General features: G+C 36.8%; 1 protein-coding gene across 4 annotated transcripts in view; it reads right to left on the bottom strand.

Moving 5' to 3' along the window:
* Window positions 1-26358, bottom strand: part of vti1a (vesicle transport through interaction with t-SNAREs 1A) — a 111547-nt gene that overhangs the window by 74480 nt on the left and 10709 nt on the right. For 2 of the 4 annotated variants that reach the window (XM_056771023.1, XM_056771021.1), the window contains exons 4-6: window positions 17190-17267; window positions 12478-12498; window positions 7499-7583 (exon numbers count right to left, since the gene is read on the bottom strand). In XM_056771023.1, the coding sequence (XP_056627001.1) occupies window positions 7499-7583; window positions 12478-12498; window positions 17190-17267 (184 nt within the window). The remainder of the gene's footprint in view (window positions 1-7498; window positions 7584-12477; window positions 12499-17189; window positions 17268-26358) is intronic. The other 2 variants (XM_056771024.1, XM_056771022.1) reach the window with 1 other exon arrangement.

The raw sequence follows: 26358 nt of genomic DNA, 5'->3' as shown, positions 1-26358 counted from the left end.
CAGATTAAACAACGTAACAGGAGGTGTGTTAAAAAACACATGGCTATTTAATAATTAAAATGTTTGAAGGTCTTTGACAAAAATGTTGCTACTAGACTTGATAGCTACACAGTTTGTTGGACTATCTCTTCTTGCAATTTCTCATGATTATAAAAAATTAAAATGTACACATCTTTCAAATCCATTAACATTTTAAAAGCTACATTTTTAAGTAAATATAAAAAAGGTGTTATGCAATGCATTTTCTAATATTACTGATATTGAATATTTCCAACAAAGATATTTCCAAGTCTGATGTGACTTTAGTTTTGAAAGACATTTCTGTAAATATTCTGTAAATCCCGGTCTTGCTTACATTAACTGTCTATTTTATTACAATAACCTACACATTTAAATATTTCAGCATTCTAATAATTAATCAGGGTTACAAAAAATATCCACAAATGCAACCATCAATTGCACGTCATGTAAATGCCGCAGTGCTTGGTGAGGGACTGTTCTGTTTAGATGCACTTTTGAGAAAGAAACAAAAACCACGAGCCTAAAACGCTGCCCTTCCGTACCCGCACTGCCTGGGTTTGCAGAGCACAATCTGACTAGTTCCCTCTCTTAATCTCAGCCACCCAACTCTCTGCGACTCCTTAGTGAATTACGCTCGCTTTTCAAGCGCCATCAATCTCCTGTCATCAATTGTCACTCCCATCACACAATTATCGTTTATGATCCTCATACCGCAGTGACAAGGTACCGCCACTCTCTCTTTCCCCCTCTCCACTTTTCCTTTAACTTTATTTCGCTTTTTCTCTCTGCTTTTTGATATCGCGGCGCTTCTGATGTGCGAGCTCTTTAAAGCGGCCGATGAGGAAGCGCCCATGGGGGTCCTGGGTATTCACTTTTGTCTTCCATTTCCTTCCAAAACAGTTTTATTTAACGCCATCCAGCTCGAGAGCCCTCTTTCTCTCTCCCTCTCTGTCAACCAAAGGTCAATGAAAGTGTTTGTTTGTGTGCGTCTGACGGTGCGTGTGATATAAATAGACACACAGAACTAAAATATGATTTTGTCTCTCTCTAGAGAAATAAAAAGTTAAAATTCAAGTTAATATTATTTTGTCTCTGCAATGTCACAAACATTAAAGAAAATAATAACAAATATGAAATATAATACATTTATTAATATAATAAATAATGATTAATTAATAGAGTGACACGTATTTCTATTAGTAACAAATATGAAATATAATACATTTATTAATATAATAAATAATGATTAATTAATAGAGTGACACGTATTTCTATTAGTAATATTAGTAATAAGTAATACATGTATTATCTATTATTATTAATCTATTATTTACATTAAAGTTCCAGGGTTACAGTGCATTTACTTTTAGAAGTATCACATATTAGTAAAATGCATTAAATGCATTTAATGTTTAATTATTTAGTTTAAGTCTATTATTAATGTATTTAATAATTTAATATATACATATTAATCATTTGATATAATGAAAATTAAAGGGGTTTAAATATTCATATCTAAAACATCTTAAATTATTGAAATATTTATCCATTATGTCCATTACACTTAACAGTGCTTCAATTCATCTTTAACTTTGCGGACTACAGTGTGCCGTTCCTTAAACCTCAAGACAGACATAAGTTCAAATTCAATCTTGAAGATACAGGAGATTTTGATGCATCTAGGTGGTGGCAAGTGCTGGAGAGGCTTCTTCAAAAGATGCAAGTGGGAAGGTTACTCTCTCGTTCATGCAACTCAACAGTTTATCTAGAAAAATGGATCTTCTACCACATCACATCATCCAAAGGAAAAAAAACTCCAATTGCAATTTGGGATTGAACAGTCAATGATACCACTTAACATTAGCAAACATCGTAAAACAGATTAGAATATATCAACAAGTCAACACCTGCACTATCTTCAGTCCCAAAGACAGCTAGATACGGATAAGCACACACACAGTTCAAGTTTGTTGGTTCAGCTCTTGCATTGAGAGTTTGTGTGCCGGCTTTGTGCTAGTTCGGCCCTTTGTCTAGGCGGACCCAAATCAGTAAGTGCACCTCCAGCTACCACAGTTGAAGCGTAAACACTTTTGTGCGTCTCCAAATAATACTGCTGCACACGGACCCCCAAATCCTGGGACCAGCTGAGTCCTTCAGTGTCAAAGATAATGGCGATTTATTGCAATGTGTGGCTTTTTTCGAACCCCCCCAAATTCCAGTTCTCAAATTACCCCCCCACCATCGCTCAAACCGATTAAAATTAAGCCGTAAACATGTGAGGACAGAATTAGCACATTTAGCGAGCCTGCTCTCCCACATCCCATTTTCGCTCCGGAGCGGCTGATCCCTGCAGCCGAACGCGGGTGCAATTTTAATGACGGGGACCGTTTTTGAAGTCCAGATGAAAAAAGCGACGCTTGCCGTTTGTGGCGGCGCTAGATACGGAGAGGCTGAGTCCAGCGTGATTGGGGAGGGGGGGACACAGACTCGGACTCTGGGCTCTTCGATAGTATCGGTGTCATTTTCCTCTCCACGATAAGACGCCTCGCTGACAAGGCCCGATTAGGAGAGAAAAAAAATCATTATTACATCGCTTTCATCCACCGGGGGGGGGGGGGGTTTCACGATAAACAGCTTGCCCGTAGGTAGGTTTACGAAGTAGAAAAGCCTCACATTGCACTCGCGCACAAGCTCGCTCATTTATATTTCTACGCATCAATGATTCACTGCAGGTTTACATTTCGTATATATTTAAACCCCTATAAAAACAAACATAAGTTGCAACTTCTAAAGTACAGACCTAACTTGCAGCCAGAAACTACACATTTTCTATGAGAAAATGCCCTCATTACAATACAAAAAAACCCACCATTGTCTTTAGAAAACACACTCTAGCTAAGTTCTCCTTTCTGCATATCGGCAAACTCTGGTGTTAAAATATTTAACTCTTGTGGGTCTGCTCCATGAATCAAACAATTATCAAATAACGGCATATTCTTTTTGAAACACAATACGGCATTCAGATTTCAGCAAACTACAAAAACCCAAGTTATTTGGTATGCTATACCTCGAGGATATCCACTTCACCAAATTGTCCTCATTAAAGAGGGAACAGTGGCACTGTGTTGAAACTTTAAACATCACTACTCTATGAAGGAAATCAACTCGAACAGTCATGCTAAAATAAATAATAAAAGGCAATGAAACAATTAATAACATGTACAACAACTTGGATGTAAAACAGTGAAATCTAATTTTGAGTTTATCCTGAAATGATGAGAAATTACATTAAAATATTTTGTGCTTGCTGACTATATAAACAAGTGCTATACTTTTGATTTCTGCATGCTTCAAAATGTCCCTTAATACTGCATATTTGAAAAGAACAACAACTTTCAACTCCCTCAAACTGTAGAAAATCACTTTGAAAAATGGTAACTTAAAAATGCAATGTTGTAAATACTATGAACATAAATCTGCTAATAATGGTAAAAACATTTTATTTAAATAACATTTTAAATATATAATACTAAAATACAATATATTAATGATTATAATATATTACTAAGTATAAATATTATATTATAAATTTATATAATAATACAGTTTAATATTTGAATAAAATGCAAACTCTAAATACTACATATTAAATTATGATTGTCATTATTATTGCTATTAGAATTATTATAGTTTAAGAGGCTGTGTGTATAATGTACAATGATAAATATATTGTCATTATTATGTGTAATTTTTGTTATATCATTTTTTATGTTGATGATATAATTACTGTAGCTTTGCCTTCAGTCAAATAGACTAAAAATATAGGCTAATTTAAAATTAATAAAAACCTTTCAGAACATTAATGTTAGATTACTACTATAAATACTAGTAATACTACTATTAAACAATATAAACAACTATTACATTTAAAATCAAGTGATTGGAAAGAAAACAGCAGCAAAAAAAATCTGTTTTGAAATCAAATAAATTCTAAATAAAGTGCAAAAGTAAGAAAGTAGACAAAAGGAAACAAGTACTAAAGGAAATAAAATATATCACTAAGATGCTTTGGAAAGCATAGAAGAAATAAAGAAATGAAGCAGAGACGACCGTGTGTGTGTGTTACTGGTACAATACACCCTGAATTAACACAGCATGTCTTAAAGTCATGCTTGTTTTCAAAAGAACCAGATTTTATCCATCCATGTTTATGAAATATATCTATTTATTTCTTCATTTCATTATGCATTTAGCTATTTATTTCTATCTCGCGCATGCTCTGCTTTTCCATTAAGCCTGCGACGACAGTGATGCCGCCCCCCGTGCTTGTTCTTTTAATACCGCTGCAAAAAAAATCAAACCGCTCTCAAATAAATTGATGTACTCTTTAATACAGTCGTCACATCATCACAGGGTCCTCGCGTCGTCTGCCTTGGTGACAACGGCAGGGATTGCTTAGCTTAGCCGCCATGGCTACTGCTTTGTTGGTCGCTTCAATGATTTATCACAAAAAAGAAAAGGAGAGAAAAAAGAAAGAAAAGAAGGGCCTCTCGATTGAGTCATTGGCACCTTTGATTGACAAGGCCTAATCAGCTTATCTGGGTGCTAATAAAGATGATGGCCTGCAGAGAGACTCTCTACCTGACTCTGCGTGAACTTTGGGCCCTGGTGAGGGCCCCGGGGGCCGGGCCCGACCCACTCTGCTTATCTAAACACAGCTGAAATCAATCCCTAATGAGCTGGTTTCATTTTGCCTCATCGATCCGTTGTCACAACGGCTGCGGTGTATTCAAAGGCCACCTCTCTGGTTCCTGACGGACATTGTGTGTGTCGCCTTATTTGTTTATATCGGCACAAGCGGACGCGCTGGTAAATTTTGATTAATTAATAGATATGGAGGTCATGCGCCGTCTGTGTTTTTAATAGGATAAAATATGAAATACACTTTCGAGAAGACGGTCGAAAACAACTTAATTGTATTTTAAACTACACAAATCTTTTCCACTCTTACATGGCTTTTATAAACAGGCAGAAATGTCTTTGATTATGGTTTATTTAGCGCTCGTGGGCTCTGGGACATCCCTGATTTAAATGCTTTAAATTGGCTGCTTTGCTCCCTCCTACTGTACTCCAGGCTTTCCTCGGGCCGGCGTGCCTCTGAATCAGACTGCTTTAAAGTGGGTGCCCTCTCCTAATGAAGACACATACTTTATTTATGAGACAAACAGTTTGGTAAAAAGCTCTGCGTGTCCAGAGAGCACTCTCGATATCTCTCCGAGGGCCTGGAGTGCCCCTGACATGCTTTTGCTGGACTCAAAACACACAAGCGCAGTTTCCTCTCTCACACTTTGTAGGTGCATTCACACTAAACAGATTCCACAAACAGCAGCAGTATGGGGACAAAACTGTGTGTTTGTTTATCCTGTCTCAAAAGTGTGACGAGCAACAATTCAGGAAGGCCCACAACATTAATTACCTTTACTATTTTGCTATATATTTGCATTATCGTAAAAACCCGAAGAAAGTAATTTATTGTTTTATACAAAGAGCGGATTGTTAACCTGCTTTTCACTACAGTAAAAATAACTACAGTTTGTACTTTCCTCCAAAAAAACACAGGAAAAATATAAGAAAGTATAGGAATAAAAGAAGTATAAGAATAATAAAAAAACTTTATATTGTAAATATCAATAATATCGGAAGTTGACAGACTATATGCACATCGGTCCTATGGTTTGATACATTTAAAAAAAAATGAAGATAAATCTCTCTTATCCTGTTTTATATAATAAATATTAATATTAATAATATAAAACAGTGTTATATTTACAATTTATGTGATTTATTATTCAAACACCCATATATTCTTATATATATTAATTTTTGTCCATAGGAGACATGTACAGTATATTTGTCAACTACCCAACAGCTACACACACATATACATAGAGATATATAATGTTTATGTGCATATTATGAACTGCAGGTTCGCTACAACGGTGTGATTTTGTTTTATTTTTCACACACGGCCCCATAAACTGGTCAATCCGCCTCAATGGTCAATCAGTGACACGAGGACTGAGGGTCACTGGAACAACCCCAAAAAAGAGCATCTACTGTTCAAAAGCCACCAGAACAGGCTGTGTTTGCCCCAGCTCCGTGCGGACGGTGCGGGTGATCGCTGTGCATTTTGTGCATGGCTGCTGTGCCTAAATTCCAAATCTACAGGGTTTGTTCTCTTCAGAGCCACTTCAGTTTAGGACTACCTGTCGCTACGCTTTAAAGATGCAGGTGTGAGTGTGCTGGGGTGGTCAGTGGGGTAAAGGGGTCACGGATTAGGATCACAGGAGTTAGACGCATCAGCCCGAGTTATGCTTTAACGCAGTTAGAGAAGGGATGAGTAAACAGGCATTGTTCTGCGCTCACGGCTCCTGCACAGAGAGCGATGGGAACAGTGCGGTATTGTGCCAGATGAGAGTCTATGGAGCAGGGTCTGAAAAACTCCTCTCTTAGGGGGTCTGATCCTACCAATGGAGTGTGCGGGCTTCTCTTTAGGTAATACAAGGGGCAATGGCAATTCAATCGGGCATGTGCAAAAAAAATCTGAATACCAGAAAAACAAAGGGCCCTCATTTGGTGAACTGAAATTGAGAAAAAAATGTATGCAAGGACAAGAAAGAAAAAACAAAGCTTGAGAAAATCCAAAATAAATTAAACTAAATTTTTTAGCAGAGGATGCAGATTGCATTTATGAATTTGTGACTTGTTCTTGCAAAACATCAAATGCCACTGGTCCATGCAATTCTTTCTTTATTTAAATTATTAACCGTGCCTATGTCACATGCAATGCCGCCCTACCATTATAGTGTAAATTAACAAAGTTTTCAAAACTACGGGCATAAGCCGTAGAAAGCCTGTAGCTTCTAGAAGAATAAGCTTTGATTCGTCTCCGAGGAATAAACTCTGCCTCACAAAGACGGCGACTGCCACGCTAAAGAAAAAATAGATTCAATCAGTAGTCATTGTTTAGATCTAAATGAGCTTGTTTTTAAAGATGAAAACCAACCTCAAGACAGGTGTGAAACAGGTGACGTTGAGGGTGTTTTATTTATAATTTGCTTTATTAAAAGATCCTTTTCTTTATTTAGTTCTAAAAATGGCAGGACTGTTGTTTTTTTCCCAGTCAACCCCCCCATCATTTGGTACCCATATTAAAACCTCTCTCTCTCTCTCTCTCTCTCTCTCTCTCTCTTATGCACACCACACACGCACACACAGGTAGGTGAATGGAAATAAGGCGGTGTGTTTTGTGTGAGACAGTACAGCGGTTGCTGCTCTACACCTCTCTCTCCCTTGCTTCTCTTTGATGTTCTCAAGAAAATGTCACCCGTCGCCGATGCGTTTCCCCCCTCTCTTACTGCCGCACGCACGAGCGAGACAATTTTCTGTCGCTCACCCCCCTACACAAAATGCCTACCGGTTTCCACAGCTATCTGGTAGCCGGCGTCCAGCCTCCGAGATGACCTTTCCAGACTCTCTGTGTTGTCCAACAGATGTGCTCTCTAAAAACAAACCGGGGAAAGAGAGAAAACAGTCAGGAAAAAGAGCTCAGAAATTATTTACAAAGATGATTTAAACACAAAAAAGGCAGACTATGACAAAAGTGTATATACCACTTAGCTTCAATTAAAGTTAAACATTGATTTTAGAAAATCTAATTACGAGCCGCGTTTTCAATACAAATTGGACTGATCCTCACGTAAATTCAAAAGCAGTAAAAAACGGAGCTTGAATTTAGCACCTTTTCCTTCTTTTTAATTGAGTCTTCCTTCTTTCAGCGGCTTTGTTCTTAAGGTGTTGCCAGATCTCATTAGCTCAAATTTAGCACCAGGGCAAAGATTAGCATGGGAGGGATAGTTAATTGAGCTGTAATATATTTTCAAATGCCGCTCGAGATTAACCAATATCTGTTAGTCTGACAAATGTAAGACAGCAATATGAACCTCATCAAATATTTTCTACATTCAAAACTAAAATCTAAAATTGTATTTGTGTATGTCAACACTTGAATTTGCTGTTTGAGTGTTTGGGGTCATTGCAAACAATACAAAACATTCAGAAAAATCATAAAAAAGGTTTTTGCATCCTTGGATCCTATTGGATTATAGATGAACAAATTCATGACTTTAGAATTAAAATAAACCACAGTCAAGAACCGAACACATTAACTAAATGTTGTCCCTGCATAAAAGGACGTATGATCTTCATTAGACTAATAACATTGGTCATACTAAAAAGTTCAAACAGTGATGCCCGCCTTATTCCAGATTACCTTTTTTATATTAAGGTAAAATAAATAAAAAGTTAAATACACTACACCATATATATTCCTTATCATTAGAGACAATGGTAGATTGTTCTTAAAGGGACAGTACACCCAAAAATGAAAAATAATGAATTCATCCATTAGCCTCCAAACCTGTATGACTTTCTTTCTTCTGCAGAACACAAAAGAAGATATTTGAAAAATGTTGGTCACCAAACAACACAGGACCCCATTGACTTCCATTGTATGTACACAAAACCACTGAGACATTTCTCAAAATATCTTCTTTAGTGTTCCACATGGAAAAAGTCATATACAGGTTTTGAATGACATGAGGGACAATAAATGATGACAGACTTTTCATTTTTAAGTGAACTATTATAAATCACATAAAACCACAAATAAGAAACAAAAATGGACACATTGACCACTTAAAAATACGTACGTCCATGCTTCCACTTTCTGATACTGCAACTTTATTTTCAAAGGACAGTTAACCTTTATTCCTGTTTACGCAGGCAGAAAGAATAAAGCGGAGAGAGAGTCTCCAGTTCTAGTTAAGCTGTCAAAATACGTAGCGGCTAATCACTCCAAGGAAATGAAACGGGAAAACAGACGACATTCCACTTTTCAAAGTTTGACAATCACAGAGCGAGGAAAAAGATACTGTGTCTGAACTTTTTTTCTTCTCTTCCTCTCGGTTGACAGATGTCATTTAAAATAGCTGAAATACTTTTTAATAGTTTAAGGGAGGGGGAGTTAGTGAGAGAGAGAGATATAGAAAACGGGGGTGGGAGCGCGTATGGGGAAAAGGGAGCCATCTCTGCCTAATGAGCCCCTCTGGATGAGCCGAGATGGTGAGGACGTATTGACATGCACCGCTTAAACTAATACACCTAGACCAGGGATGTGCCTGTGTGCCTGGAAGCACAAGGCAGCCAGGGATACTGACAGAGTACCTCGCTCCCCGTCTTCAAAGAGCTCAAGTGATTAGTATGTTATCATTACCATTCGAAACGTGATTTTCCTATTCCCTCTCGGCAAAGGTGACACGTCTCGGGGAGACGGCCAGCAGACTGCCGCGCTGGAAAGCCACTTCAAAGCTTTTTCTCGAATTTCTCTCCCTAGCTCGTGCTCGCTCGTTCCATTTTTTTGGGCAGGGAGGGGAGCGTTGATATCTATTGTGTGTGCGCGGGGGGAGCGCAGAGACTCTAAGGTAACTGTGAAGGTGGCCGCGCAGGTGCCATGACGACTCAAGATTTTTTTGCAGGGAGGGCGACTTCCTCAAAACGAGAACGGCTATCAAAAAGAATAAATTTCATTCTAGACGCCTCGGTTTCGATATCAGGGTGTTGCTTTCAATAAATGTCCGGTGTTTGCATTCACACTTACTTTTTAGAGATCCCCGAGTACGAGCACATAACACGCATTTTCATAATATATCACACCAGATATTTAAAAATAAAAGCTTATGATGAATTTCGTTCACCCTCATATGCCTACAAACTGATCCGAATAAAGAAAAAAAAAAAGAGTACTGGGACTGTACAAATTATATTTTTGTGTGTTCATCAAAGATTCTTTAAAAGAGGCCCTGATAAATATTGGTGTGCCCACGACCGCCTCTGCGTGCTCCCCTTCTCATTTGTGCCAATGCATGTATGCCTTTTTATCTGACACCTACATTTTCCACAAAGGCATTCTTAGATACTATAAATGAAAAATACTTTTTGTCTCCTTTATTGTTTTTTCCCCCTCTTTCTTTTTCGAGATCCGCACTTCAGTTGTAAGTTATTAACGCGGTACCCAGGAACAATGCGAACGCGACTCAAAAGAATCGTCTTCCCTTCTCTCCCCCTTTTTTCAATATCAAACGCAAGCGCTTACAATCGCAATTTTCTAAAGTTTTGATGATTCCTTATTATTTCGAATGTGGGGGGGAATGTGAAGTCAAAGTGAATCATGATGACAGTTAAAATCCAGACTGACTATGTGATCTTCTACACCGGTTGTTTGGGACATGTAAGTAAAGGAATTACAAGTGTCAAACAGCTGTGAATATGGGTTCTAAATATTTAAACATGTTTTCTAGCCGAGGAATAAAGTACAGTCTTAAAAAGCGGGCTAAGTGTGAATAAGCTGTAAGGGCTTTGATTAAAATTCTGCGAAACGGGAGGAAAAAGACAGTAAAGCGTTGTCAAGTTTTGGAGAGAATAAAACATCAAATCTGATTTAATAGCTGCAAATTCTGGGGTGGAAAGAGGGCGGACCGGTGTGTCTCCTAACCAAGACAGAAAAAAAATGATACTCCCATTTTGTTTGGACATGTGGCAAAAACAATAACAAAAAAACGAGTCAAGGAAGCAAAGAATTGAGAGATGTGAGGCGCGGAAAATTATATATGCGGTAGGATGGTGTGGCTCTCGTACAAAAGGGATTATTCAGCAAAAATAAGTATAGAAATCTAAACAATATACTGATGTCACACACACATAAACACACACACTTTTGTGACTACCAAACACAGACACAGGAGTCAACACAGTCAAAAACTAATCCTAAAGACAGACATGGTTTAATTTTTTCTAGCGTCTATCGTGACAAAGCCCGAGTGCAAGTATTGTTTACGATGAATTCAGAGTACATCAAAGCAATCACTGATCTAAGAAAATTATAATTCAATTCAATATTATTAAATTCATATTTGTGTTGACGCATACGTACGTAAATTACGTTTATTAAACAAAAAGTCGTTTTACGTTTGTCTGTTGACAGGACAGGGAAGATAAGCTTGTTCATTTTCGCATCCATAAATATTTAATACATCTTTATGACTTCCTCACAAGATGCAAGGTATCAAAACAAATTAGCATTCTAAAATGTGTTATCTTCAAAGATAAGCAAGCGCTTTCTAAACACCTTAACAAAGGCAGGCAGAACCGTGATGCGGTCCCATCCAGTCCTCCACTGAGAACGGAGGCTTCCTTTATGAATAAAGATCTTCAGATATTGTCATCTGTGTGGCTGCATGTGTCTATGAATAGGGGATTCCCAAATCCAAACAACAAAACACACACACATACATACACTCACAACCTTAGACAGGAGATGAAGATTCCAGCGAGCAAACATACACCCAGAGTGACACAACGGCCATTTAATGTTAGAAGAATGCTACAAACACACGACGACGCTACAAAACCGTCCCCTTATCTCAGACTAAAAGGCCGGCTATTGTATTATCATCGGATGAATGGGGGAATGTGTGTGGGAAGTTTTCAAACATGGCACAAAGAGAAGCGTGCACAATTCTGATATATTTTAAGCCATGTGTGCTAATAAAAACACCAACCCAGTGACAATGAAGTCAATTTTCTATATGATGGATAGAAACAATATTAAAGAGATAGTTCACCCAACAAAAAACGTTCTGTCACGATTTACTCACGCTCATGTCATTTCAAACCTGTATGACTTACTTACTTCTGCAGAGCACAAAAGAAGATATTTTGAAGAATGTTGGTTACCAAACAATGGCGGCACCAATTGACTTGCATTGGCTTTGTGTCCGTACAATAGAATGGGTGAATGAGTACCGCCATTCCTCAAAATACAAACATTCTTCAAAATATATTCTTCTATGTTTTGCAGAAGAAAAAAGAGATAGAGATTTTAAATGATGAATGTGAGTTCATGATGGACTTTTCATTTTTTTGTGTACCATCACTTTAAAAGAGCCGTTTACCACGTAAATTAGGGTCAGTTTAATTTCTGTATAGGTCCAAAAAGTGCTGTTACAGCAGTTTTCTAAAATCAGCAGCTTTCTAAAAAGAATAAAAGATTATTTTCTTCCTATTTTTGATATAGCAGAATGTTTTATTGCATTCCTGCATTTGGTGGCTGCTTTGACAATCTGATTAAATCTTTTTTTTTTTATTAAATATTTGATATAAAATATCTTTGATTCAGATCCCTTTAGAACGGAACATACAAATACGAGTCATTTTGAGCTCCGCCAACAGACAATTTCAAATCAGATTAGTGTCTTTTTAATCCTTCCGAAGCTGGAAAATGAATGAAAGATCAGGGGGAATGAGAGAACCAAAACCTGAACGAAGAACGGCACTTACCTCCTCACGTAACTTTATCAACTGCCACGTGAAGGTGCGACGTAGAAGGCGGGAGAAAAAAAAGAGAGGGAGGGAAGAGAGTGAGAGAGATAGATAAAAAGCAGAAACATGGCAGGAAGCAGATCAGTCATGCGGCTGGGTGCAGAATTAACCTTGACGATTTATCTGTTTGCATGTTTAGCATTTCGAAATCACAGACAAACACATTAAAAGAAGCTAAACACGAGACTCGCGCCGACTTTTTTGAAAAAACAAAGATCAAGTCTCAGGCTGTCACATTAAACAAAGAGACTGGGAATGGATTTCTCAACTCACGACGTCTAAACTATCATCATCAAGGAGAGGAAGGAGACAAACAGTCACATCACAACACTTGATATGGCATGAGGGGGGAAAATACCAGCGTTTTAGTCGGTACAGTAGGATATTACAGATTGCGTATACTGTAAGGATGGAAGCTTTGAGGATTTAGGCTCCTTAACAACAACTCTGCAGGATTCCTACTTGTCTGCTAAGAAAGGGAAAGTGACACCAGGCAGTACAACCTTTTTATTATAACAGGAAGTGCCCGTCATGCCTGAAACACTAATAATGTTAAATACTGTATAAACTATAACACAGAATAGCAGACAGAGAGTACATTATGCATTAGAACTATAAAAGACTGTTATGTATACATAAACATAAAGTGAACCAAGTGCATCTTATTTTGAGAACAGCCTACAATGGAATAAAAAGCCTGCAATGCGTTATTCATGATAATAAAAGGGAATTACATATTAAAACAGTTAAACAGAGAATACATGTCTTGCTGTGCACTTAGTGGCCCTTGAACGGTTTCTGAAAGTGGCAAACATAATTTAAACTTAATGAAGTACATTAAGCATTTAAAAGCAGCTCTTCATTACAGCCCGTGTAAAAGCACACAACACGTGGAAGAGGAGGGCATAGACAAGTTTCCTAATTTGTCCGACGTTGCAGGTGATTTTTTATCTCCATTTCTTAGGAAGGATTAAAGGATAGTAGATCTAAGGGGCAGCTCTGGGCCATTATTAAAGCCCTCTCATCTGTTTTCTGTGCGCTGGTCATTTTGAATTTCTCCACTTTTAAAATCACGCTAAGGTATCAGAAAAGAGGCAGATCTTGGATCACAAATTATAAACTTGATACACACAAAAAAGGCAAGATCTATGGGCGTGATGTTAAATTGTGGCGGCGGCCGGTGGGGACAAGTTCAACAGTGCTGTATCTATTTCTCCCATAGGCCATGGGTTTATCACAAAGCTACGCTAGAAGCTCATCATTATGTCAGTAAAAGCTAGGAAATTATTTTTTCTGATATAACAAAATACTAATGGCATTGAATCAGAAGGGATAAGCAATTTTTGCCATTTTTAATGTTTAAATGATCATAAATATAAAATAAAAAAATTATTTATGTGACCATTATAAAATTAAGAATTGTTATTATTGGCTGAAAGGATGTCACATGCACAAATGATAAAAATGTAGTTTAAAAGTATAAAGGTTGAAATGTAAAGAAAAGTAATGATATTTTTAGTAATAATAACCACTTGTGTTCTATAATCTGAATAAAGAAACAGTTGGGATGCACTGCGGTTCCTAGCTGGGTGTTATTTTTGAGGTGGCTTTTTTTTGTCTATTTTTCGAAAGGCCAAAGTTTACGAACACACAATATAAGTGGCTATTTAGGTCTGGTGTGAGAGCGCCCGATCTAAACGCAGCCCCGCAGCCCATATCAATGAGGGCAGAACAAACCTTGTTCTATCATGTTTGTGCTGCTTGGGCGATTGTCCATTCAAACCGAGGATTTACCAACAAAATCCGGATGATTTTAAGCCTGCCGTTGCTCTATTTTGCATCTGTTTTGTCTTTAAACCAGAAATCCTGCCTTTTGTTGCTTTACCTAAATTTACTAGCGTTTCGCTAGAAAAATTCTGCACATGAGAAATTCCGTAAAATTGTATAATTACGTTTTGATGAATCCGTTCCTGCGTATTTTTTTCATGTGAGCTGCTATTCAAGAATGCACTGCTGCAATTTTTCTGTTATGATAATCAGCGGATTTTCAAACAAAGATTTTTTTTCCAATACGCAACTCGATACAAGTGGTAATCTGCTTCCTTTGTAGCCGGTAAAATCTGGTCTGCGCCGGCTCAAACCTGCACAATCTCTCGTGGCCATGCCTTCTGCTGTGTCTGAAATCGAAACTATTCCGCAGAGTATTCTTTGCGAAAAAATGTGTGTGTGTTCTCGCCAGTATGTGTGTGGTAAAAAAGCGCGTGTTTTGGGTGGAAAGGGTAGGGGGGGGTTGGCGACGAAAAAAAAAGTGCAATGGTAGACCACCACATTATTAAAAAAACGAGCGATAGCACCAATTCGGTCTCTGTCCGCATACTGATAACGAATAAATGCCGAACTCTATTAAACCGCCCTTTAGCTATTATCGCAGGCCGAACACGTTATTTTCAGAACTTATGACGGCTCCCTATTTACTTAGCTATAAATCCTTGCCATGTAACGAACAGATTAGTGACTGGTAATGATCTTCCCAGCCAGCGCTATATGAAATGATCCCGACCTATTTCAGATCGTCAGGAATTAAATTGACCGACTCACCCCAGTCGGCACCCCACCTCCGCCCCCCCACACCCCTTTCCCCTCCACGCTATCGCTCCGGTCTCGCTCGATAAAAAACACTAAAGTTCCAACCACTCGACTCACAGCGAGTCTCGTGTTAGCCTACAAAGTTTTTTTATTAATACGAATTAAGTAAACACCTGAGGGCTGCTGGGAAAAAAGTATGTTGCCAATGTTTTTGTAAACTGAGATAAAAAAGATAGATTAAAATAAAACGAATCAATTGTCAAAAAAAAAAAAAAAAACTTTTATAAATATATATGCTCTCACTGTGATCCTACAGTACATACACTGTAAAAACATTCTGTAGAAATTACAGTATTACTGGCAGCTAGTTGCCAGTAACTTACTGTAGATTTACATGTATGTTATTTACTGGCAACCGTTTGTTCAAAGATAAAATGAACATTAAACGTTAACAAGTCTTTATCTTTACAGAAAAAAACTGTAAAATTACAGCCTCATCCAAAGCATTCTGGGAACTAAATGAGAAAAAAAGGTTGATGAGGATTTCTGCTTTTCCAGAATGCTTTGCATGAGGCTGTTATTTTATAGTTTTTTTTCTGTAAAGATAATGACTAGTTAATGTTCAATGTTCATTTATCTTTGAACAAACTGTTGCCAATAAATAAGATAAATATGAATCCAAAGTAAGTTACTGGCAGCTAGCTTGCTCGCTCCCAGAGCACTTCTTCCATTTACCAGATCAATGGCTCCAATCTAACATAAAACATATCTCTTTGTTATTGTCTCTAATGTCTTGTCATTAGTCAAATTATCTTGGCGTGTTTAAAGAATAACTAATGTGTAATAGAATAAGCAACTTCTAGGACTGAAATACAGCCCTTTTATTCTATTGTCTTTTTGTACAAACACCACTAAAGTGAACAAAGTATTAAAGCCCGCATCTTTAAAATGCATATCAAATGAGCTATTGTGGCGTTCACTCTGATTCATAATTATTTTTAATAAAAGAGGCAGTCATTGAACACGCATTTGAAGACCAATTCAAGTAATATAATTTGGCATAAACTGATTCAATAGAAAGAAGGGAGTCATTAAAAAAATCTTTCTCTCGGCAACAATTCGATAAAACCTGAAAAAAGACACTTTTCATATGAAGCGCACACTAATTTTGTAAAGTTATGCATTTAAATTCTTTATCACTTCTAGGCGTACATATGTTGGTACGATGTGTGGTGGTAAGGTCATCTGTGAAATGATAATAAGGGGAAAAGAAGAAACTAACTAACAAAAAAGAAACAAAAGCAACTTTTGTAGCCATAAATGATGTTACAGCTCTTTCACAATGTGCCCGTTGAAACACTAGTGAAAATGTTTGTCGATTATAACATGTCATTTTATTTATTTATTTTTTGCAAATATAAAAGCTGTGTGGGTGAGAGAATAACATTGTATCGTGGCATCTCAAATGGCAAATTTAAGTATTTATGTTTGATGTACAGTATAAGAAATTTTCTTTGTGTTTATTTATAGCAGCACTTCAGAAGAAAAATCAAAAAACTATTTTAAGAGCATCTGATTGTTCTGAGATAAAAGAAGATTCTGAATTCAAAATGCATTTTCTGCCTTTACTGCACTGCTGTCATTTATCGCTCACTGGGCTGAATATCATAGATCCAAAGAAAAACATTATTGACACACTAACAAACACACTAACTTACAACTTCTTAAATCCATTTGGTGTAACATCTTGATATACGTTTTCTTATTTACATCTTCTCACCCCCTGTGTTTAAGCAGCCACAAAAGCAGGCGTTTTTTGCACGGGAGGTCATCTTCAGAAGAATAAGAACCCTGGTGGATGGCGAACAGCTGGGAGAAAGAGGGAATTTACCCCAATCTGGTGCTGCCCAGACGCTGGTTAGTGCCTAAAGCCCATTGAGGACTGGGCAGCTTTGCATTAAACAGCATTGCTTCTGCATGACTGGGTGCCAATGCCTGCCTCTCTTTGCCCTCGTGGCCCTGACCCGTCCTCACCCCGAGCAGCCACCCACACTGGGAAAGCGTAGCCCTGATTAACGTCCTACCTGAGTCTCAGAGGAGCCTCCGTCCTCCCTCAGGAGCTCGTTCCGCACCTCATCACTGTAGGCAATACGTGACCTTTTCTGCAATGGGGAGAGGTTGAGAGAGAGAGAAAGTAAAGATGGAGAGGAAGACCAAGGAGAAAAAAGAAGAGGAAGAAGAGGGCAGAGAAAAAAAACATTCTTTAGTTCACTTGACTTAAAACACAACAGACATTTCTAAAGCACGAGAGCCCCCTATTGGTTTAGCAAGCGAAACAAAAATACTTTTACCAGGTGATTTTTTAGGAGTGTGTGTGTGGAGAAGAGAGAGTGAATCTATGTGTAATCTTGTTTGTGAAGACACTGTGGCTTGAGTGAACCGGAGCCATTGGATGTAATAGGAAAAGCCCCCCTTCCACTTAAATAAATAAAAAGTGTAGAATGGAGGACCATAGTACAAGACAGAGGCTGGGAGCGTATTAGGAAAGTATCAGTTGTCAGAGGGAAATGTGTTCTGGGGGCTGTCACTGCTGTCAGTCCTGTAGTCTGGCAGACCCTGTGATAATACCAAGCCAGGAAGCTAGACACAGAATAATTCATCACCCGGGTCGACGCGATTGGCGTGCCATCAGATTTGGGCTCGTTCCTTCTTCTCTCCTCCGCGACACAGTGGGGAAAAAGAATGCCATGTCCAAAAAAGAAAAAACACACACACCCAACACTTCAGAGAGTGCCACCTCCAATTCTGTGAGAGCAGAAGCTGAGTGTGGCATGTTTACAAACACACCCGACCTCTTCAAATACCCTCCAAACTAAACACGTACTGGTGGTGCGAGAAAATACACACAGAGATAGCGTTTACCAACAGTCCTTTGCTCCTGTCTGTTCCCTTTTTTTGCAAGCTGGCACCTTTCGAGACGACGGCACCTATGGGAAAACTAAACAGCGCATAACTGCTATCCAAAAAGGACATTTTGTGATGCAACGGCGTGTCACAGTTTCTGCAGAGTATCTGGTCAAATCGGACTTTCTTGCAGGATGTGATGTGATATAACACTACAAATAAAAGTGCACTTGTTCAGATTTGTTTAGCAAAGTCATAAGTCATATCTTATGCTTTAAGCATCAGCAACATGTGTAGACCAGCTAGTTTTATTTGATTTAAAGGAATTAAAAGGTAGAATATATAATAATTTATTTAAAAAAAAAACATTTGTGGGGTTGCTAGATATTACAGTAATTTGCGATAACCTTAATAATTCAATATGGAATGTGATAATGCTTTAAATTTAGTAATACAATTCAGATTTTACATAAAACATGTTTCATATTCTCTCATATTTTTTACAACTTCTCAACGTGAAAAGCCACGTTTTACTGTTGGACTACATAAAAAACAAATCTGACATAGTTATTTGCCACCCACCACGATCTGCTTGTCACAATCTGCAGATCAGCAATATTTTCAAATTAAATCGTAAATTTTTATTTGAAGACAAAATACAGAGACGAAACAAAAATGAAGAAACAAACATAGAAAGCTAAAAGATCCATTTCAAAACATGCAATCTGTGTCATTTCTGAATAAATATATCAGAAATCGTTTGCATTTGTTTTGTGCTTTTTTTACACGCGAGAATCATAAACAAAGCGTATCTTCTGATGAGCAAAACACACCCACATGTTCCACCTCAGTCAAGTTTCATCTTAAAGAACAGCACTGTAACTTTGGGGAACACAGGTATGTTCATAATTGAGAACGGAAACCTTGGAGATGCCTTCATTTGAATGCACACACCATCTTCTTCAAACCCTATTTTTGTTTCATTCTTCTTCTTAATAGCTGTTTGTTGTCGCTGAGAGCATCAACCGCTTTCACAATGCCGCTCGCACAAAAAGAATGCCAAATGCAGCCTAAAGTCTTCGGAGGGGATAACTAGTGCTAGAAACAAAGACAGGCGCCTCTCCCAGCCCGTTTACACCATTTTGCAACTCCCCCTGCAGTAAAACAAGCTTCATACTGATTATTTTCTCTTCATCCGCTGCTACAGCACAGCAGCTGGCCAATATTGACTGCAACCCTGGAAAATATTTTAAGTAGCACTTTGCATTGGATGAGTCAAGTTAGGTTATTAGATTGACTTATTTATTTATTTAAGAAAATATGGCTATTTATTTAGATCACTGGAGTGTTGCATACTAAATCATGACCGCTTTTGACCTAAAATGGATTAAGGTTTGGAGTTACGAAAAATCATTATAATATAACTACATTTCTGCTTTAGAAAAAGGAAAGAATCAATTGGTTTGAAAGTTCCAAGTTATACAGTTCAGCTAGTGAACTCAAATATAAACACTGAACTAAAACATAAAAACAGAGAGACGAGGCTTTGTAATCTAAAAAAGAACAAGCACTTTTACAGATACCTTATTGCTACAGAAAAAAAAGAAGAAATGTTTTTTTTATCCGTTTGAAAGGTCTTTCTCTTGTCACTTGTTTTAATCTTGGGTGAGAATTTGCTTCTATTCCCGGAAGCACAGGGAAGAACTACAAAGATCCGTCTTAACTTTATGCAAAGTGGTCTGACTGCTTTTAAAACAGACATGTCTCATCAAACCAGAGACGGAGGTTTTGTGTCCTGTCAGAAACGTGTGTTATATGTCTGTTGACATGATGTGCAATACACAACAAAAGATGCGGCTAAACCAATTAAATAATAATTGCACGTGCATTTCCCATGCATTCATTTTTTTGTCAGTAATCATTATATATATATATTTTTAAAATAAGAATCAAAATGTTAGTATATAATGTTAGTATAAATATTATTATTTTTGTGTAATATGCAGAATATTATATTAAAATATAATGTATGATAAAAATAATTAATAAAGACAATAAATATAAAGAAATTGAAACATTTAAAAAACTCCCCCTGACATAATAAATAAGTAAATATATAAATGATCCTAGTTTGTCTTTTCTTTATTTACTTATATGTTTCTATTGAGTGTTTTGCATTAATTAATAGAGGCAGGAACCATTTCTAACCTTTAGCACTAAAAGCAGAAAAAGTCAAAGAAAGAGAAAATAAATGCTCTTTAAAAATGTTAGAAATAATTAACCATAAAAACCTTATTATATATCAACGGGTATCTCTTATTGTTTATCGTTATTATTACATTATTTTTTTCATCCAGCTGCACGCTGACAGCAAACGGCAACACAAGGACAGAAATAATCAAGCAAACTGAATGGCAGAAAAAGTAAACAGTTCATTAGATTAGCATTAAAAGGCATAAAAATACCCAAGGGCTAGAGTTTAATGAGAAGCCCTGAAGTGACATTGCCAAAGCTTTTTCCTTCACTTTTCCACTCGGAAACCACACGGTTGGTGGCAAACCGTGAAGAGTAATTAATGATATTTAATTTATAAAGTGTGTTTCATTAAGTATTTCTCACCAGTGGGAAATGTCTGGCCAGTTCTGATTTCGAATTAATGGGACTTTATTCAAACGCAATGCGTCTGTCTGAAACTGCCAGTTAACCTTTCCTTTCTGTCACTTATAATGTTTAAAATGTTTAAGGAAAATTGGAGGTTCAAGAAAAAAATAAAGGTACATATTCACATTATTGGTATTATAAAAATATAGTGAGTAAATGGGAAAAGACTACGGCTAACGATAATTGTCAATAAATATCGAGAACTGTAACTGTACTGCCAGTGCCTTTATGACATGTTTTGTGAAAAAGTCAAACTAAATTGTGCTTTAAGAACCGATCATGTCTTACTTCTATCTCTTTCTCTAAAAAAATAGCTTTGTATACTGTGGTAGGCTTTGTGAGACCAGTTTTATTGCACTTATGCTTTTTGTTGTCCTTATGTTGTTTCAACTGCTTCCATTGTTTACCTCATTTGTAAGTCGCTTTGGATAAAAGCGTCTGGTAAATGACTAAATGAAAATGATGGTCAAAGTGTCATGTGTTTTTGTGAGCGTATCTGGTCTAGAATAAAATACTGTCGTGGATGAAGAAAGCAAAGACCTTTTCAAGCAGGCTGCAGTATCACAACAGTATTAAATAATGCATCTCATCCTAGCAGGGGTCTAACACCCTCCACAAGCAGAAAGAATACTATACCCCCCCCCACACACACATACAAGAAATCTGTGCATGAACACACACAATGTAATGTTGCTTTTTGCATTTTAACGTAAAAAAAAATCATTTCGCAATCAAGCTACTTCTTTTTTTGTGCGCTTGATATGTTATTAGATCTCAGTAATGACTGTCAGTGTCACAGGAAAGTCTTTATGTCTCTGCGGTTTGTTCTTTAGTCTTTGGTAATATCAAATCCGCCTGTTGTTAAAGAAAACGCATGCGTGCGGGTGATAGATGGACAAACGTCTGTGTGAGTGTGGCTTTGTGCATTTTAGCCTGACATTTATGTTAGTCACTTGCGGTACAACTGCAGGAGCAGCATGATGTCTCTCATTAACCCACCGGTTGGCGATGCATGCCTTTATTTCACCGAGCACTGTGATGAAAAAACAAAACAAATCATAAAGAATATTCAGGAACCAATGGAGGCCACCGAGATTATTATGACACATATGCTGCCACTATACGATTTTGCTTATTGTACTATATTTCATTGAATAGAATTTATTCTACAAATTTCTATATTTATTTATATAAATATATGACCTTAACGTATACATTACTAAAAAAATAATGGAAATTAGTTTTTTATACTGTTGGTTTTTCAGTTTTTTTTGTGTAAATACATATATATATATATATATATATATATATATAAACAATATTAAAATAATTGAATACAGCTATGGATATTTCTGTCCCAAGTGCAGTCAATAAACCTCACGACCCTGCCCACGTACGGAGAGCGAGAGAAAAAACGATTGTGCCTGAACCCCCAACAAAACAGCAAATCCAACCGTCTTTGATTGAAGAAACGGCATATACATATTGAAGGCCTGGGAGTCGCTCAGAATGGTTATTTCTTAAAGGCATGAGAGCCGATTAAACCCAATATTAAAATATGGAAGGACTTCTAATGAAAAATCAAAGCTGGTTTCTACGCTTGCTGCGATTTCGCTCACATTAATGCTGGGTTGGGAGCGGGGCCGGTGCGGGTACTGGTAAAGCAGACCCCGGCTAGGCAAGAGTGAGGAAATCAATAGAGAAGAGCCGATGGGGAGGCAGACTGCCGGCGCTGGCAGGACCGGGCCGGCTCCCATCACAGCGCTCTCCTCTGGCGTGCAGTGGGGAATGAAATGGGCCTCCCTGGGTCAGCACCAGAGAAAAGGTGAGATTATAGGAAATGGAAGAGGGATTTCTGAGACACAAGATACCTGGCGAGTCAGGGACCAATCGCCCATTAGCCCGTGGCTACCTACATATGGTTCAATGAACCCTGCGCAGAAAATAACTTTTTCCTTGTCTTTCTTCACCTCGACTGAACTATCGTTCTCTCTCCATCTAACTCTCATTCGGTAAAAAAAAGAGAGAATTTTATTCTGACCTAAGTTCGTGCCATATTTAGTATCTGATGTCTGTTCCGAGTGTTTCATCTAAGAATACTTCTAAACAACCAGTCATAAAGTAATCGGAGCTTATATTCTATTATTGTCCGCGAATGCACGCGGGAATGAATGGCTACATGTTGAATAACGCCTCGCTCGGTTTCTCCCTCTCCTCCTGGCAACGCGACTATTGTCTGAGATGAATGCCCGGTCATTAGCATAAAAATACCCAAACACACACAGTAGCTTAACCACATCATTAATTCTATACATGTATGTATATTTGTCAGTGCCCTGTGTGCACCAAATTCAAATGTAGATTTAAACAAAGACCCCATCCACAATTATAATGAAGTGAAATCAACTGCAACCATTCATTACAATACAGCTCAGGGCGGAAGTTCATGACAAGATATTTATCCTGTGGCCTCCGCTAATCCTTTCAGTAACCATTTCTCTCAGTTTAAGATCTGATGATTTCTGGTTTTCTTTGTGCATGGTACATAAAGTATGTTAAATAAAATACATTATGTATTATTATAAAGTCAACTGTTTTATTTAACTATTTTTCAATAATTGTAAAATGTGTTATAATATACTGGATATTTTTGGCACGATTCAAATGTTTTTAAAATAAAATGACAAAATTGCACAAAATAATTTTTACTTGTGACTTAAAAATAATGTTACAAATATAATTATTTATATATGGGTAGTTGGTATGGTGTGACGGCAAAAAAATGTGAAATAACGTACAATGAAAATAAATCTCTCTTATGCTATTTTATATGATAAATATAAATGAAAATAAAAATGAAGCAAATATAATTTAATAGCAAAATGCATTAAACATGCTAAAAATCAATATTTAAATTTAGAAGTCATATCAGGTCAAAGGATTGCATCTTCCTAAAGCAAAATCAATTCTGCTCACACCAAGTGGGAAGTTATTAAAAATGCATTTATCGAAAATATAAGCATGTATAAAATCAAAAATGTAATTTAAGATGCATCTAAATGCAATGCAGGCTAAGACAGGTTAACTATATGATTTTTCATCCAAAAATCTTTATTTATTCATTTTTTAAGATCTATATTGAAGTTTATCCAAGAATTCTTTAGTACTTCTAATCAATCACTGATAGTCTGATTTCTTTCCTGGACTCTACTATTATTTTTCACCAACAAACAAATTTACATCCAAACGCTTATTAGGAAACCCAAAAATCATATGAAAGGAAAACGTAAAAAAATACTTTCCAATTTAAATTAAAAAAGGCGCTATTAATGACCTTGTTGATGTAGTCAGAGACGACAAAGTTTCCTCTCTCTGTCTTTAGGACATGTATTTTAAAAGAGACTAAAAACAGCCCAATGATTCATAATACATTTCATAAATACTTCATGATTTTTCATTCTTAAGCTGGTCTGGCAAGTAAAAAAAATGTTGTCATCCTTTTTCGTCCCGAATGTCAGTTCGTCATTTTCCTGGGGTGTCACATGTCACTTTCACTTTGCAGGAGCGATAGGAACAGGCCGAGAGAGGACACAGCTCCGCTTCCTCTGATTATCAGGCAACTCTCAAACACACACACCGAATTTTTGTCCTAAAAGTAAAGGGCTCTGCTCTACCTGATCGGTGTCAAGAACAACTATGTGATGGAGACAAATAAGAGAAGATAAACTGACTGTAAAATAGGTCAAATATCAAATATCCCATCTGATGAACATATGTATCGATCTCATAATTTAAATATTCATGCTTGGATGCAATAATGTAGTTATTAGATCTAAACTAAAATGTTATACAGAAAAAAAATATTTCCTCTTTTTCTTTGAGAGTTATGCACTTATAATGGCTGACTATGAAGCATAGAGCAAGTACTCCTAGACTTTTAATATCAAGTGCAACTCGTACAAACAGGAAATGTTGATTTACTTTTAGAATTATATTATTATTATTATTTTATGTTATGGCAAATGGAATACGCACTGCATATCAAACTTTAGCAAATATTTGATCAAACTTGATAGCACAAAGTGCCAGTTTCAGTTTTGCAGTTTGAGTGAAAGCACCAATGTCTTATTAAGCACATAGACTCTTCATTCCCAGCCATGGAGGCTTGATTTTCTCCTTCGTGTGACACAGTCCTTCACCTCATCATAGTCTCATCGTTGCGATTAGAGCACGCGTCACAGCACTGATCTCTGCAAAGCCACACAATCCCATCTCTGCCCACCAACCAATCTGCAGGACAACCCAAGTAAAACAACTCCATAATAAAAGAAAAGTTCAAAAGATCCACTTAGTCCCTTCTTAAATCGGTACCATCTCTGAAAAACAATCCCGTCAAGCGGTAACATTTCAATAATGAACACACAACTCGGTTTGTGATCAAGAAATGTGGACAACACCATCACAGGAAGCTAAACTCAAACTTGTTTCATCTGTATTCTCTTCTTTAAAGCTACAAATCAAACAAGTTTTCAGAGCAGATATCGGGTTATAATTTAAGGCGATTAAAAGTGTCGAACATCCAAGTCAAGTATGTCTGGCATGGTTTTCTTTTGTTAAAGTTTGCTGTAATAGACGACTTGGGCTGTATAACAAGGATTCTTAGAAAGAAGTTTTCAGTTTTGATTCTGAAAGATTCAAAAGGTGTTATTTGGAAGACATGTTGTGCGTGTAAAACTTGATATAGCACACTAAAGATTGTAACACGTCTACAGATGAGACGCGCATTATGATTAAAAGTAAACTTGGGAAACTGAAGCAAAGTGTAGTGAAGTCAAGGATTTCATCAAAATGATTGACAAACCTGCATTCGGTTTACTTATCTGACAAACCCCTGAAGGGATGTTATAATCTTGTAAAAAGATTTGCAGAATCCTTGACCTGGACCTTAACCTATAATTCTGTAAAAATCTAACTGTCAGTTGACAAATCCCTAAAATGATTTTTGACGACATGTCAAAAAATCATGAATCAATCGCAGTCATTTACTTTGTGAGAGATTCTGGAAAAGTTTTTAAAAATTATCTCATTTAAAAAATGGCAAAGCTGTTAAGTATCTGACATAAAAACCAGGACAAATTTAAAATCTTAAGTCATTCACACATTTATGTTGAATTTATAAGTGCATTCACCTTGAAAAGATTTTATTATTCTTCGATAGACATGTTCATGTTATTTGTTGCTAGGGCATTTAATTCCCTTTATTTAAATGATCTCAAAGTGTAATTAATATTAATATCTAGAAAGCTCTAAAGACTATTGCTATTTGGAAAGCACAGGCAAAAAATTATATAAAATGTTGAACCAAAATACAGAAGAAGAATGATATTTACTTACAGCTTGCCTTGTACCAATTTTGGGAAGTTTAAACAATATACAATTACAATATACAATATACAACAATATAACACTTTTACATTTTATATTTAGATTTAAACTACATATTAAAAACTCGCAAATGCCACATATTGACTTGAAATATCAAGATCAAGTATATAGAATCTGTAATCTAGAGAATAAATATTGAATTAACAAAATGAAAAACACTTTTTCTTCTATATCAAAAAAAAAATTGACTATTGATATTGTCTATAACAAAGCCTGACAAAAAAATCTTTGATATACAATGAT

This window comes from Triplophysa dalaica, chromosome 17 (assembly GCF_015846415.1).
Source record: "Triplophysa dalaica isolate WHDGS20190420 chromosome 17, ASM1584641v1, whole genome shotgun sequence".
Lineage (NCBI taxonomy): Eukaryota > Metazoa > Chordata > Actinopteri > Cypriniformes > Nemacheilidae > Triplophysa > Triplophysa dalaica.
This window is presented reverse-complemented; position numbering and strand designations above follow the sequence as displayed.